The 15,942-nt window shown below is 35.4% G+C and overlaps 3 protein-coding genes across 5 annotated transcripts; all 3 read left to right on the top strand.

Moving 5' to 3' along the window:
* Positions 1 to 829: 829 nt before the first annotated feature.
* On the top strand, positions 830 to 8,389 carry LOC142504858 (protein NUCLEOLAR COMPLEX ASSOCIATED 4). The gene is given in 16 exon segments (XM_075617706.1): positions 830 to 914; positions 917 to 1,206; positions 1,292 to 1,384; positions 1,532 to 1,608; positions 2,015 to 2,067; positions 2,200 to 2,239; positions 2,663 to 2,763; positions 3,373 to 3,455; positions 3,556 to 3,657; positions 4,188 to 4,246; positions 4,347 to 4,521; positions 5,365 to 5,538; positions 6,452 to 6,611; positions 7,485 to 7,542; positions 7,648 to 7,753; positions 7,942 to 8,389. Coding segments are annotated over 16 exon segments (1,815 nt in total). The 5' UTR covers positions 830 to 868; the 3' UTR covers positions 8,140 to 8,389.
* A 218-nt stretch (positions 8,390 to 8,607) lies between these two features.
* LOC142504859 (tetraketide alpha-pyrone reductase 1-like) lies at positions 8,608 to 10,274 on the top strand. The gene is made up of 6 exons (XM_075617707.1): positions 8,608 to 8,775; positions 8,871 to 9,043; positions 9,121 to 9,309; positions 9,408 to 9,570; positions 9,716 to 9,908; positions 9,997 to 10,274. The coding sequence occupies exons 1-6, from the start codon at positions 8,649 to 8,651 to the stop codon at positions 10,151 to 10,153; spliced, it is 1,002 nt and encodes a 333-aa protein (XP_075473822.1). The 5' UTR covers positions 8,608 to 8,648; the 3' UTR covers positions 10,154 to 10,274.
* Positions 10,275 to 12,067: 1,793 nt separating this feature from the next.
* On the top strand, positions 12,068 to 15,353 carry LOC142505207 (amino acid transporter AVT3B-like). Of its 3 annotated transcripts, none has more exons than XM_075618087.1 (4): positions 12,068 to 13,420; positions 13,928 to 13,973; positions 14,081 to 14,913; positions 15,002 to 15,353. In XM_075618087.1, exons 1-2 carry the CDS (start codon positions 12,137 to 12,139, stop codon positions 13,931 to 13,933), a joined length of 1,290 nt encoding a protein of 429 aa, XP_075474202.1. In that variant the 5' UTR covers positions 12,068 to 12,136; the 3' UTR covers positions 13,934 to 13,973; positions 14,081 to 14,913; positions 15,002 to 15,353. The 3 variants fall into 3 exon arrangements, with proteins under 3 accessions (XP_075474202.1, XP_075474201.1, XP_075474200.1); XM_075618086.1 differs by having other exon boundaries at positions 13,928 to 13,990; positions 14,064 to 14,913; XM_075618085.1 differs by having other exon boundaries at positions 12,069 to 13,420; positions 13,928 to 13,990.
* Positions 15,354 to 15,942: the final 589 nt, after the last annotated feature.

Genomic DNA, 15,942 nt, shown 5'->3' with positions numbered 1-15,942 from the left:
GAAAACAAAAAACAAAAGTGTAATATTAATATCATATAAGGCTAAAATTGAAAGAAAAAGTTGGTGTACCCTAGATGGTTACTATCGTGTCCTCACACTTAATAAAATAGATAGAATAGATAATAATAAATATAATTTAATAAAAAATGGATACAGTGCCATATATCTATGAAAACAAAGAAAAATAGTATTTGAAGAATAAACGATGCTGAATTTTTTCTCCAGTTGACCTTTGTATGATGATTTTTCTTAGATTATAAATGGCATAAGATATGTTAGACATATTGTAATAATTAAGAGTATGTCTCCTGTGAGACGGTCTCACGAATCTTTATTTGTGAGACGGGTCAATCCGACCGATATTCACGATAAAAAATAATATTTTTAACATAAAAATTAATATTTTTTTATAGATAACCCAAATAAGAGATATGTCTCATAAAATACGACCTGTGAGACTGTCTCATACAAGTTTTTGCCTAATTAAAACTCACAATTTCAAAATTGGAGAACATTGGCGTACATATATTAAGTTTCAAGATAACAAAATAAAAACATACAAAATTTTTCTAACGTGACAACATGAAATTTTACCTAAGGTAAATCAAATAATTCATCGATAATAATAAAAAAAATTGTATACACATGCATCGCGTGAGCAGAGTAACCAATATATATCTACGTGTGTGTGTAATAAATGTGTGTACATATATTATTAAATCATTTTTCTTGTGTACTCCACTGCTCTTAAATTTATTTATAATCGACGTGATATTGGTAAAAAAAAAAACCATATATAATTAATGAACAAAACCTAAAACCCCAAACGGAGTCTGGTTTTGCCCGCCTTCCCTCTTCTGCGTCTGCCATGGCGTCCAAGCAGAAGAAGAGAGAGAAATATAGTCTAGCGGACCTCATATTCTGGGCCAGAAGTTGCTCACTTCCAGGCTTCACATCAACAACCTACCCATTCTTCTCACTTTCGTCACACCCAATTCGCCGCCTCAGCACGCTCTCGAATCTCTCCTCTCTCTCCAGTCCTTCTTCACTCCTCTGCTCCCGCTCCTCCCTGCATCAAATCCATCCCATGAATCCAATCCCGACCCAGAATTTGTTTATCGCGTCTGGCTGCGCTCCAAGTTCGACGATTTCGTCCAGAACCTCTGCGACGTCTTCGTCTCCTCGAAATCCGACGACGCTCTTCGGGTACAATTTTATTCTCAACGTTTGTTTTCGTTCTTGTCCTTAAAATCATCGTCCGTTGATGCATTTGTGATTCTTTTTAATCCAGGAAGTTGCTCTGGACGCCGTTATGGAATTTGTGAAAGTGCGCAGCGCTGGGAAATTTCATTCTTCCATTTATCACAAGCTTATCCATTCCATCGTTAGTTTGGGAGATATCCATCCATTGCTGTTATATCGAGTTTCTTTTTTTTTTTCTGCCCCTTCTTGTGCCGCAATGAACATAATTGTAATAAGATGTTGGGTGCTTCCGGGTTAGTTGGTTATTTATTTCATTCCACACTTGCAGGTTCACTCTATGTTGGGCATCGATGATAGTCTTTTGGATTTGCTTACCACGAAGTATTTCAATTTCATAGATGTCTGGTATGTTCCATGAGATGAAGATGTACATACCAAAGCAATTGAGCATATATTTCATTGATGTTAACTATGATGAGATGCTTGATCGAGACGATTCATTTACGTTCACATTGCGCTCGCCCAAATATTTTAGTTTGCTTATTTCCCTCATCATTACGAACAACTCCCTGACGCTTTTGTGGGCAACCTGCAAATCAGTGGTGGATCGGTTGGTTTTGTGAGACTTAAGTACTTCATTCGAGTCACATGTGTGTTTTTTTTTGGCGTGGTTATTTTCTGTCTTGTAGCCTATTTTTGTTTTTTTTTTTGTTTTTAACTAAAGCCACATAGACATTATTAGAAGCTTGCTGCTTTTGAACATAGTTATTTTTATTCATCTTGTTAGTTTAACCACCTTCCTTGTGTACAGTTATTTTACTTACATCAGTCTGGACAATATCGCTAGAACCATGGAAGAAAAAGGTATTTCTCTTGTATACGGGGATTGTCAATGAAAATGGAATTAGTGTTCATTTTATAACCATGGGGCTCAGTTCTCATTCTTCAAGGTAACACGGTTTCTGTGTAAGTCTGAAAATCTATTATTATCTGCAGGAGACAAAACTGTTGAGGATCAAAGCCATGTGACATCCAGGTCAGTAATTCTTTATTGATTTCAAGCTGATAATTAGAAATGGCTGGAATAGGACTCAATTATCAGTTTTCATTGAGGATGTGCTGAACCACGCTGATTGACTTATTAAGCTGTTGAAAGAGAGCGTAATTAAAGGATATTGGGTGACCCTTGACAACACATGGTTGTGTTAACTTGGTTTATAGGCAGATTTGAATCAACTTTCAATGACGAGCACTTTTGGTTCTTTACCTTTATGAGATCCATCCTACTAGAATTGAGAAAATGAAATTGCTGTCAGACAGTATCAATTTTTTAGCATGTGTGGCAATAATCAATTACTATGCCTTTTTTCCCTTCCAAAGGACTTTATTTCTTTTGTGACAAAGTGAAACACAACTTCATGGTTTAGTAATTTTTTATTTTTCTCCTTTTGCATCGTAGCATGGATCTCTCCATTTACAAGATTCATTATTTTCTATCTCATATCCCACCGTTGGAAGCTTCAGGGGAAAAGCTAGATCTGGAGGCGTGGACTGATTTGGGTAATATTGTTTTGCTGTCACGTGTACTAATGTCTCATCATGTATCCTTTTTTCTATCATCTTAACTCTGACTTCTCCATGGACTCCATAGTTCGCTTCTCAAGTCTTAAGTTGTAGATAATATATCTGAGTGCCATTGTTTCTTGCATCTAATGTCATACTTCCCTTGTTGATTGATTGGAAAATTCAAGTACCGCTAAAGTTCATTCAAAATCACCTCCACGACCTTCTCTATGAATTAGAAATATGTCATGTGCTTTTCTACCTTGGTTGCAAGAAAATGTTATCAAACCAACATGTGCTCATGATGCCTCGTATGTTACATTATACATGTGAATATGTAGTTATTACTCTTGCTTTTCTCTAAGCTTTTGGTTTCTCTAGAAATATTGAACCATGTTTCAATGGTTTGACTATTCATATTATTAATTAATTCCCATTTGCGCATCTTGACGTCAGACATCATGTCACAAATCGAAGACGACAGATATTCCCTGCATGTTTATCCCATTAATCTTATGGGCTATCTGCTATTCTTTCATTTGATCAGCCTATACTTTAAATTTTGTTGACAGCAGTATTTTGTATGTCGTTATCTTTATGCCATAGGCATTTTTATCGGGAGAAGCAATAGCAAAGAAAATACCAAAAGAGAAGATAGTAATTCCCAGTCTCGAAAGCCTAACCATAAGGTATATCTTGAGAAAATGTTGAATAGAAGTCCCTGTATCAAATGATAACTAACTTCACTTTTCTACCAAAAAAAATCAATTATTTGGGATTATTTTGCAGCTTTTGCCTTCAAGGACAGTTTCGAAGAAAATGAAACTGAAATTTACAAAAGCATGGATAGCGTTTCTTAGATTGCCCATACCTCTTGACGTATACAAGGAGGTAAATCTTCAATATTTATGTGCATGACTCACTGAGGATTTGGTTCATGATATGCATGCTACTGAAACACTTGCTTGTCTAAAATGGACTTGATAGGAGTTTTTGTTATTAAGAATTAGTATATCAGACTGATATGTATTTTTGTCTTGAGGTTAATGAACTCTATCTGCAACATCTAGCCTATAACTTGATTTTTTTTTGAGTGAGCTACTTTTAAATTTGTTATTCAGTAGGATTTCCACAAAAAGTGTGTATGTGTTCATTAGGACTCAAAAGTCAAATTTTTTTTAAAAAAATTGGATTTGGTTTGTTCAAATTTCTGGTGAAATGTTTTCATTAAGTTCTTGTGATTTTTTTTGGTCAAGATAATTGAGCGTGAAGTGTCAGCATTCGGTAATTAACTGTGAACTGTTTAATCTATGATTTGCAAGTTTGGCCTCATTTTTGTCTTGTTTTATTTAATTGTTAGTTCAGGAAGAGGTATCCCTGTTACATTATCTGCTCTCACATGTCCTGCCGTTTAACTTTAGGTTCTTGTGACCCTTCATGAGGCTGTCATCCCTTATCTCACTAGTCCCATAATGTTATGGTAAATATTACTTAATCTCACGATTGCGTTAATTCAAGAGATTTATAAATTGTTTCTGCTCAAAAGCTTTTTTAATTGTTTCTCAACTCTGAATGTGTAGCGATTTCTTGACGCGATCATATGACATTGGGGGTGTCATAAGTGTTATGGCCCTAAGCAGCTTGTATATTCTCATGACACAACACGGTATTGAATATCCCAACTTCTATGACAAGCTATATGCTCTGTTGGAGCCCTCTATATTTATGGCCAAACACCGGGCAAAGTTCTTTCAGGTAATTTATTAAATATGTTAAAACAATATGTATTCATGTGAATTTTACATGGTGTCAGTGTTGGCAATTTAAGTTCTTATTAAATATTTTAAAACAATATGTATTCATGTGAATTTTACATGGTGCCAGTGTTGGCAATTTAAGTTCAATAATAATTACAGTTGATAATATGATTTAAGGGTAGAAATGGCAGTTGAATTTGATCATTAAAATATTTAATAGTTAATAATGCTTTATTTTAGCATCTTATTTAAGAAAGCCCTTTTCTGTGTCAAGTGCTTGTATCCAAGCTCACCTTGAATTGTTAATTATACTGCTAGCTTTTTGTACGTGCAAGAGTGTAGAAACATTGAAAAGGACTGAAGTTATATTACATTATTTAGTATCCTCCGTGCAGTCATTGTTCGAAGCTGTAATGATCAGTGATCGAATTTCAGGCTTCGATCTCTCTACCAGCAAACATAATTGGCCTGGGTGTCATGTGACAAGACAAATCTTACTAAAAAATGACGAAATTTCATAGAGTATCATGGCATTTAAGTTGTTTCATTTGAAACTAATACACCGGGCTAATATCTTGATTCCATTCTACACAAATCTTAGCGGGTTGCAATTTCGGGCAGTATTTGTCAAAGTAGTCGGCATGGTTTCGTAAACATGACTGGATGTTAATTATTTCATATTTTTCTTTTACATAGTTATTCTGTTTTGCTTGCTGATAATATTTTGAAATGTTGCAATATGGACTACATCATATATCTTGCTCTTACATTTTTTGGGTATGGCTTACTGTTCGATGTCTGTCCTGTGCTAATTATCATTATCATGTAAACTTCTTCTCAGCTGTTGGATTCATGCTTGAAATCGTCACTTCTTCCAGCATATTTGGCTGCTGCTTTTTGTAAGAAATTGAGCAGACTAGCACTGTGTGTCCCTCCTGCGGGAGCATTAGTTATTGTTGCTTTGGTGCACAATCTTCTAGTGAGGCATCCTTCAATTAACTGTTTGTTTCATCGGGTAAGAACTCAATCATTTCCTTTTAGGCTATAATTTTTAAATCATTCATAAGGTGGGGATTTGAACATGGTGTAAAGTAATGTTTTTGCCTCGATAAGTGTTTGGAATGTTATGGCATGTGCAATGGATCATATAATTCTCAAGAAACTTAACATTCTTAGATTCTGTATTAGCTTTCTTTCAGCCTCACAATATGAATGCTACTTTTGTTTATTTTAATTTTTATTGATGAAAATGATGCGAAGTAAATCATGCAGATGATAAATGATTTGTGTTATATCTTAAAGTGATTGGGATAAAATTTAGCCTGTTGCTTGCTCTTGGGTGAGATAGGAAGGTATTTGTTAAAATGAATTCTCGACTGACTTGGTGGTCCTTATAAAGTTATAAAAATTGCTGGATCCCTAGAAATCGTGATTCTGTCGATTAATCCTTGATCATACATCTGATAAAATATGTGAATCTCCAAGATAGAAAAATGTGATCTCTAGATTCATTGTTGTGGTTGCATATAGCACAGTCAACTTGGGTATTCCTATAATTAGTTCTTATATGATATTGTATACTGTGGGTATTCAAAGCAGTTTCATCCCTCCATTTCTGGATTTATTCTGGCCATGATCAAATGACCTCTTGTTTTTTTGTGTAGTCAAGTTATGCTGCATTATGAGCGTGTCTTAAGAGTGATAGACTTTCCTTAGAATCCTTCCTCATCTTTGACAAGAAGAAATGAGACATCAACTATTAAGCTTTCGTCAGTATTCAATATCGAAACTGTTTTCCTGCGTTGCAGTAAAAAGATCCTTTAGATCATTGCGTTGCAAAAGAGCATGATTTGTAGTGTTATTCTATTCTGTGCATTGTTTGTATGTGTTGAAATGAATGGTTGGTGACACACACCTGTATCATTTAGGAGGGTGGTACTGGAACCGGTAGAGGAAATTATGAAGAAGAAAATGAGAGCATGAAAAATGCCGAAAAATGCAGCGATATCCAGGTGTTGTTCGACCGGAAGGGAGGATTTGATCACTTTAAAAATGAGGAAAGTGATCCCAAAGATACTAATGCTATGCGTAAGTTTTACTTATCTCTATTTTGGTTATCTTTCTGCATAAATAAACTCTCCTAAAGTAAATTGTTATCTATTACATGCCATTTACTTCTATTTCCCGTTGTTTTATGTTCACTCTTCAAGCATTATTTTTGGAATGAAAGTCAGTTTGTTATTTCCACATTAAAGTCAATGATTTGTAATACATGGATTTCTTGAATCATCCTGTGCTATGTCTAATAAATTTTGGATATGGATACAACCCTGATATGGCCCGACTTGAATTTTGATTCTCCAGAAAAAAAGATATACAGAAAATTGTTAGACATGGCCAAGGAAGTGTGCTAAATTTTGGGAGTACAATGGACCTAAGTTTCATCTTCCAGACAGTTCTGTGTAATGAAGGGAAAAAATAGTCAAAGGAATTCAATTAATTGAAGTATAAAATCACATTTCGAGACTACGCTTCAAAATCAGTGTTCTTTATAGTCAGACCTGTGAGCTATCATAAAAAACCGTTTTGCATCTTGTTCTTCTGTCTGAATTGGTTTTCCAGTAGTTTGTTGATCAATTTAAGGATCTTGTACCAAAAGGGGTCTGTATAATGTCCGAGAAGTTCAGTTCTGCTTCATGAGATGTGCCTAGATAACTCGAGTTTTCCCTTGAAATCATGTATTTTTACCTCAGAAAAGCCATATTATACTTCAGTTTACACTTTTTGGAACATTTCTATATGTTTTTATTTCACAGGTAGGTAGTTGTAAAATGGAAATAGGTTTGCTAAGTGCACTAGCCACCTAGTTCAATCTTGTCCAGCTCCCTAACTAATCTGATTATTATAGATTCTCAGTTAATAAGATACTAAAACGATAGATATGTGGCAATTATTGAACAGGTAGCTCTCTCTGGGAAATTGATAATCTTCGTTATCATTATTGCCCTCCGGTTTCAAGGTATGCTCTTTGGAATTATGAACAATATTTTCACGTTGTTTGACTGTAACATATTACATTTATATTTGCACTAATTATTAATTGATTCTCTTCTCGTGTGATTAGATTTGTTTTGTCACTTGAGAATGATTTGGCTGTCCGGGCTAGAGCTCCAGAAATTGCTATTAAAGACTTTAGTTCTGGCTCATATGCAACAATTTTTAATAATGAGGTAAACTATTTGAGGAGAAAGATAGATAACCCCGTGGTGTGCTCATTTTAGTTAAATTTATCCAAACTATTTTATCTTTATTTGTTTCGTCTTCACTTGACCTACAGTGCTATTCTCTTTTAATCACTATATTTTTTCTGCTTAGCGGTTAAGTCAGCAAGCAATTTAAAGCTTAATATTTGTTGCAGATAAGAAGAAGGGTCAAACAAGTACCACTGGCGTTTTACAAAACAACTCCATCGTCTTTGTTCTCAGAGTTTGACTTTCCTGGTTGGACATTTAAATTTAAGGATGCAGAATCTATTCCGATGAATGATAATGACCAAGCAATCAGCATATCTGAAGATCACGGTGATAAATCTGCAAAACGGCTGCGAACAAATTGATTATATGGCTACGTTCATTTGCACAGTGGCAAAGAGAAACTTTGATCTACCATTTCTTTGCTACTGCCATTGCAGCTACCTTTCGTCTCATGGCACGAAGAGATTCATAGCAGACGATTTTACCATTTTTGTTTTACAGTTCCTTTGTAGGAGGAAATATCCTTGTGCTAGAATAGCTTATATTCAACCAGATAATGAGATTTATTCTTATTTAACAAGAACCAACTCTATACAGTTTTGTTATGTTTCATTAATTTGAGCACATTGATGATCGTCATACTTTTTGGCTTCTCTGCCTACCTAATACCTGTAAACCAGGTTTAATCTCAACCCCAACCTTGTTGCCTTTTTTTTTAATATATATTTTGTATATTAATGAGACACAAACATCAGATGACCTACCTTCTCTAGTACTTGCATTGCTTTGAAGGGTGTATAAATTTTATTCCTGGCTTCGCCAAACATAATTTCATATCATATAACAATATTTTTAATACAACAAAAGGAGAATGAATCAGATGCCTGAAGTGAAGGGTAAAGTGTGTGTGACTGGTGCAGCTGGGTTTCTAGCCTCATGGTTGATCAAGCGCCTCCTTTCATCTGGTTATCATGTCATTGGAGCAGTCAGAGATCCAGGTGGAATCAACTGCATAATTGAAAGAATAACTTTGCTCATATGGTATTATATTTATATTAATGGTATTTACTTTTTTCTTACAATTCTTAATCAGGAGATGAGAAGAAAGTAGAGCATCTGTGGAAGCTGGATGGAGCAAAAGAAAGGCTTCGCTTGGGGAGAGGAGACCTGATGATAGAAGGCAGCTTTAATGAAGCAATCATGGGCTGTGTTGGAGTGTTTCATACTGCTTCACCTGTTTTAGGGCATCATACTTCTGATCCAGAGGCATGCTTTATTTACTCCCTATCTTAAGTACTCTATATATTCTCCATGAGACAAGCATTGATTTTGATTTCTGGCAGGCAGAAATATTGAAACCTGCAATTGATGGCACTCTCAATGTGTTACGCTCGTGCAAAAGAAATCCAGCTTTGAGGCGTGTGGTTCTAACCTCATCTTCATCAACAGTGAGGGCAAGAGAAGATTTTGACCCAGATGTACCATTGGATGAGTCATCTTGGAGCTCCGTGGAGCTGTGTGAAAAACACAAGGTATTCCAATAAGTAGCAGCCTTGAATATCTTTTATAAATGCTTTCGTAAGTATATCATACATAGGCGCCTTTTTTCTGGGTTGTTTGTTCCTACTAGATTTGGTATGCAATATCAAAAACTCTAGCAGAAAAAGTTGCGTGGGAATTCAGCGAGAACAACAAAATCAATCTGGTCACTGTTCTGCCTTCATTTGTGATTGGACCCTGTTTGCCCCCTGTTCTTTGTTCTACTTCAGCCGATGTACTTGGCTTGCTCAGAGGTAGTCATGGATAACATAACACTTGATTAAGAATGTTAGATCAAGATGAGTAGAACAAAACTGACTTCCGACTTCCGAGTAACTGACTTCTAGTTTTTGCTAGTCTCCTTTAAAAAAAACACTGGCACACACACACACACACCAGGAGAAACAGAGAAGTTTCAGTGGCATGGAAGAATGGGATATGTTCACATAGATGATGTTGCGTTGAGCCATATTGTTGTTTTTGAGAATGAGAATGCGAAAGGGCGGTATCTTTGCAACTCAACTGTTCTGGACAACAATGAATTGGCATCAATTCTATCAGCACGCTATCCTGCACTACCCATTCCCAAAAGGTGAGAATCCCCCCCTCCCCCAGTCACCAATTGATATAATTGAGAATCCATGTTGAATCTGATGTTGCAACTTTTTTCGTTTTTGCAGGTTCAAGAAACTGGACAGACCATACTATGATTTCAATGTGTCGAAACTGAAGGGTTTAGGAATGAAGTTCAGATCAATTCAAGACATGTTTGATGATTGTGTTGAATCATTAATCCAGCAAGGCCATCTAACCTCTGTCTCGACTCTTTCATCATAATCAAACAAAAATGAACACAGTGGTTATCAATTAGCATGTGTTTTTTATGTGTTAATTACCATCAATCTTATACCTTTTATTGGGAAAAAATTAAAATTAAAATTAAATTTCCGGCCATGTATAAATTTATTATTTATAGTCCATTGCTTTAGACAGCATCGGCATCCCTAGAAAAGATAATATACTACTCTATAAACAATAATGTAATTGTCATTATCATTTTGTCTTTGTCGATTGATTTATAAAATAAAAGCAATCAAAGTAATGATTCGGCCAGTTGGATTTTAATAATTATATTGAATTTTAAAATTTGACTCAATTCAATTTATTTTTGAAATAATCAAATCGATACACGATTTAATTAATTTGTTATTTTCAAAGGGGTTTTTAATTAAATATTATAAGAATAATTATCGATATATCAAAATTTAACAAATTGCAGGCTTTTGCGGATTTGTACCATTCTCATTCCTCGGATTCAATGCAATTCCGAGGTATCATTATTATAAAACTTATTTTATTATTTTATTGGATGATTATAATGTAACGTTTGTCTTTTTTATCAGAATTTATAATTCATGAATATGGTGTTTATCAATTATTTTAAATCGTACATCAACTCAAACGTCATATTTCAATTTATTAACCAAATAAAAATAATTATTGTACACCAACAATTTTTCTCCCGATAATTGCAATTCTGACCGTTAATAGAAATTGAATTTGTGATTTTTTTATACTAATTTTTAAGATCAGGTGTTTACTACTAAATCAAAAGTTATCATTGATAACTAATTCACAATTTTATTTATTTATATTTATGACAACGAAATCCCATAAAACTGATTTTAAACTTTAAAAGATGAAAACAAATTTCGCCCGTGAATAATATGGTGGTGTCTTCACTTTTCCAAGCCTCGTTTTAACCCCTTGCCAATTTTCTAAATTATCGCAACATCCTTTATCCATTTTAATCTCAATTCTATATCAAGCGTGAATGAATTATATAGTGGTATGACCACTTTCCCATTACTAGTTTCCTAAATTATAGTGAGATATTTTATCCATTTTATTTTATTAATTATAATATTTCTCAATATCTATACTATACTATTAAGTGTGAGAACATTATAATAACTACCTAAAGAGGACACCATCTTTTTTTTCCAGTTTTACTCTTATATGATACTAATATTACACTTTTGTTTTTTGTTTTTTGTTTTAATTTCAACACACTTTTATTTTATTTTTTTTATTTCAACAATTCAAATATCAATTTAGTCCCTTCATAATTTGTCAAATTTCACTTTAGTCTATCAATAAAAAAATTGTACACACACGCAACGCGTGTGCAGAGTAACTAGTCTATACTATATATTTACATAGACAAAAATGGGCACAAACATTTTTTTTTACAAAAATTACCATTACATGATAAGTATATTACATTTATGTTTTTTTTTAAAAAAAAAATTCAACATTTCAAATTACAATTTAATCACTCGGACCATTTATAAAATTATAGAGTAGGTCTTTTGTGAGATGATATCACAAATCTTTATCTGTGAAATGAGTCAACCCTACCGATATTCATAATAAAAAGTAATACTCTTGGCATAAAATTAATACTTTTTCATGGATGACATAAATAAGATATTCTTATCACAAAATATGACCTGTGAGACCGTCTCACACAAGTTTTTGTCAAAATTATGATATGAATTTTGTATAAAAATAATCAATTCAAATAACAATATAATCTTTATTATTTTTGTAAAACTATGATATTACTCATTTGGATGTAAATAAAACTATTAGAAAAAATTGTATAAGCAATCTTTATTTTTTAAAAAATATTTTACCATTTATTTATTTTTTCTTTTTTAATTATAAAAACGGATTACGGGTATACATAGGATCTCTGCGTAGCTAGATCCGTTCATTATCATCACAAAGACGAAGACCGATAATCGGAAGCTATTGATGGTGATGGGGTTTGAGAAAGGAAAGGAAGCCGGCTCATCGTCGAATGCGCTGCCCACAGAGGACACACCTCTATTGCTTCCTTCCGGCCATAAGCCCCACGCTCGGTCTTCTCAGCTCAAAACGTTCGCAAATGTCTTTATATCCATCGTTGGGGCCGGCGTTCTTGGCCTCCCTTATACCTTCATGCGTACGGGTTGGCTCACTAGTCTCCTCATGATTCTCGTCGTCGCCGCTCTCACCTATCATGGAATGATGCTCCTAATCAGAACCCGTCACAAGCTTGGGGATTCCTCCTATGCGATTGCTTCTTTTGGCGATCTGGGTTTCGCTGTTTCTGGTTCCATTGGCAGATGTGCCGTTGATTTCATGATCGTTCTTTCCCAAGCTGGATTTTGTGTTGGCTATCTCATTTTCATTTCGGACACTCTTGTTAATCTTTTCAATTCCTCCTCCTCCTTATTGGTTGGGCCCAAGATCTGGGGAGTTAGCACCAAGAGCCTTTATATTTGGACTTGTTTTCCCTTTCAATTGGGCTTGAATTCGATTGCATCTCTGACCCTTTTGGCGCCCCTCAGCATCTTCGCGGATATTGTGGACTTAGCGGCTATGGGGATTGTGATTGTTGAGGATTTCTTGATATTCATGAAGCAAATGCCAGTGGTTGAGGCGTTTGGAACTCTTTCCACCTTCTTTTATGGATTGGGAGTGGCAGTGTATTCGTTTGAGGGGATTGGAATGGCATTGCCTTTGGAGTCGGAGATGAAGGACAAGTCCAAATTTGGTAAGATTTTGGGATTGGCCATGCTTTTCATTGCTGCCATGTATGGGGCATTTGGAGCGATGGGTTACTTTGCGTTTGGTGAGAACACTAAGGATATAATCACGGCCAACATGGGGAAAGGATTGTTGAGCACTTTGGTTCAGCTAGGCCTCTGCATAAATTTGTTCTTTACATTCCCATTGATGATGAACCCAGTTTATGAAGTGTTTGAGAGGAGCTTCTGGGCGGGGAATTACTGCTTGTGGATGAGATGGATTCTTGTGCTGGTTGTAAGTTTAGTTGCACTATTTGTTCCAAATTTCGCGGATTTTTTGTCGTTGGTGGGCAGCAGCACCTGCTGTGCTCTTGGGTTCGTTTTGCCCGCGCTGTTCCATTATCTAGCATTCAAGGAAGACATGAGCTGGAGACAAGCTAGTGCTGATTGGGGCCTAATTATCTTGGGTGTTTTTCTTGGGGTTTTGGGGACTTGGTACTCCCTCCTGGAGATTTTCTCTGTCAAGGTGTGAATAAATTGATTGCGCGTAGTTCAGACAATAAGTATACCGACTTGTTATTATTTTTTGGGCAAAACGTAATTCTCAGTTTTCCTCTGCGCAATAGTTATCGAAGCATTTGTCACTTGATTCATCTTCTGGGAACAATTATTTAGTCAAAAAAATCAATGTAAAGGTAGAGAAAACAATGGCTAGATGCTACTTTACCAAACCTGAAAGATGTGGTAAAAACTCATTTGTTGCAATAAACAAGGCATGTTGATTCTCTCATCTAAAGTTGTCCATCCATGGAGATATGTACTTGGTGCTGGACAAACATATATATGTCAATGGACATCTAATTTTTTATTTTTTCAGCATTTGGTAGTAGATGATTATGCGTCTCTTCAGATTTCGATCTATTTTTTTGGGAAGCTATGTTAGATTTTTTGGGTTTTTTTCCTTAATTGTTATTGAGAATTAACATCTAACCTTGTTGGTTATCCAATAACAATCAAATCATTTCGTTATCAGGCTTGAAAGACACCACAGCGATCAGACTGGCTGTGAGTTGAGCAATGTCAGTCTACAATTTTGGTACACCGAATCTTGCTATTTTATTTTATTTTCTAGTCCAGTTATTTATCAAAACAATAGCCCCGATTTGAAGATGTTTCTGATTCACAGAGAACAATGGTGATTTACTTGATGTGGATGGATTTACTTTTGAAACGGATGGCACTTGTGAGACTAAAGCGTATGCATTTGATGAAGATTCACCCAGTTAGCAGGGCTTGCACTGATGTTACCAAGTAGAGATACATATAGTTCCGAATTTGGGTATTGTGTTGGGTGATAGTATTTGAATTCAACCATGCACTCACAGCACTTCACTTTGTAGCAACATATATATTCCGGTCTTTATTGATAATATGATGTAATGCCACTGCCTTTTACACAAGAAATATGATGAATGGTTGGGTTTAAACTGCAGTTTATATACAATTTATTTATGTTTGTCATTCATCGATTATTTCAAGTGGTAGTAGGAATGATTGCTTGTAGCAGGAAATTTGGTGCAAAGTTTGTGTGGCAAACAAATTAGGACGATTTGTTAAAAGTTCGAAGCAGACAAAAATTGATTAAAAAAGATATTTGCATAGTGTGGATGAACGACACGCAATGCAGTGTAATAAAATATATAGGATTGGGAAGTCGAAGAAGGCAAGAAAATGGATAACGGATATGTACATATATAAATATAAACTAGTTTGTACGTGGTGAATGGTGAGTAAAATGAGGACACGGGACGTGCATGCAGGACAAGTGTAATTTTGTCGCCCACGTTTTTGCCAAACGTCCATTCTCTAGAGCACCACCGCCTCCTTATATATAGTAGCAGATAAGCATGTACGCTTCATCATCAAGAAGACAGTAATGGCGGACATTAGAGGAAGAGGTGCAGCGTGCGACGACAGGTGCGGGTGTCCTTCGCCGTGCCCTGGCGGCATCACTTGTAGGTACGTACGCATGAACAAACCCGCTAATTGATATTGTTCACGAATGATTGGAGTGGATATAATTAGCTGATCAATCGGATGGATGCAGGTGCTCGGGCGGAGATCCCAACAGTATGGAACACAAGCAGTGCTCGTGCGGGGAACACTGCGGCTGCAATCCTTGCACCTGCTCGAAGAGCAGTGCCACGGCCTCCGGCGGGACAGGGAAGGCCTTTTGCAAGTGTGGCGCAGGGTGTGCCTGTCCCACGTGCACAGCTACTGCTTAGATAGTAACATCAATAATAAGACTAGCCGATCATGGAATGTTATATGATCCGCCTCTCTCTATGTGTGTGCGCGCGCGCGATATATTTCAGTTATTATTATGTAATAATAGGACAATGTTGCCGAGTCTTGGTTTGCCTTTCATCGTATGTCAAAAAGAACAAATTGCTAGAATATTTGGGAGGTGTTTTAAATCTTACACATACGAATTAGTTATCATATTTTTTCGTCCAGTCTTTCCTATACACCTAAGAGTTGAAATAACGTGTTTTGAGGATATTAAAATACTTTTGAACACGATTTAGATAATAAATGATAATACTCTCGAAGATATTAACTAAAAACGATTGTCATAATCTGTTTTAATATAATAAATTTAGTTTAGTTTTTATATGATAATTTTATGTTTTAGCTTATACACACCAAAAGTCGAGCCATGCGAAAGGTCTCAAGGGTATGTGAAAGGTCTCAACCGGAAAAAAATAACAAAAGATGGCATAGGTTGTTAGGCGATTTTTGTCCTGATCGGTGGTTTGCTAGAGAGATAGTCTCTTGACCAACCATTATTACACTTCTATAAAGTGTAACACAATATAAATTTATCTATATCACTTTATTATTTTAATGTGGGATAAACACATTTTTCAAATTTTCATTCACTTACATGGAAAACTTTAAGCTTAAAGGCTCGTACCTTTAATCCAACATGATATCATCATTCTCAAAAAAAAAAAGGAGAGCGTATTAAATCTTGAAATTTGCGAC

This window comes from Primulina tabacum, chromosome 10 (genome assembly GCF_025594145.1).
Source record: "Primulina tabacum isolate GXHZ01 chromosome 10, ASM2559414v2, whole genome shotgun sequence".
Taxonomy (NCBI): domain Eukaryota; kingdom Viridiplantae; phylum Streptophyta; class Magnoliopsida; order Lamiales; family Gesneriaceae; genus Primulina; species Primulina tabacum.
Note: the sequence above shows the minus strand (reverse complement) of the source record. Positions and strands in the feature narration are given on the sequence as shown.

Coding starts and splice junctions, on each gene's coding strand:
- LOC142504859 (XM_075617707.1), top strand. CDS start 8,649: ATGAATCAGATGCCTGAAGTGAAGGGTAAAGTGTGTGTGACTGGTGCA. Junction 8,776..8,870: donor TGGAGCAGTCAGAGATCCAG/GTGGAATCAACT, acceptor ATTCTTAATCAG/GAGATGAGAAGAAAGTAGAG. Junction 9,571..9,715: donor TGTACTTGGCTTGCTCAGAG/GTAGTCATGGAT, acceptor CACACACACCAG/GAGAAACAGAGAAGTTTCAG.
- LOC142505207 (XM_075618087.1), top strand. CDS start 12,137: ATGGTGATGGGGTTTGAGAAAGGAAAGGAAGCCGGCTCATCGTCGAAT.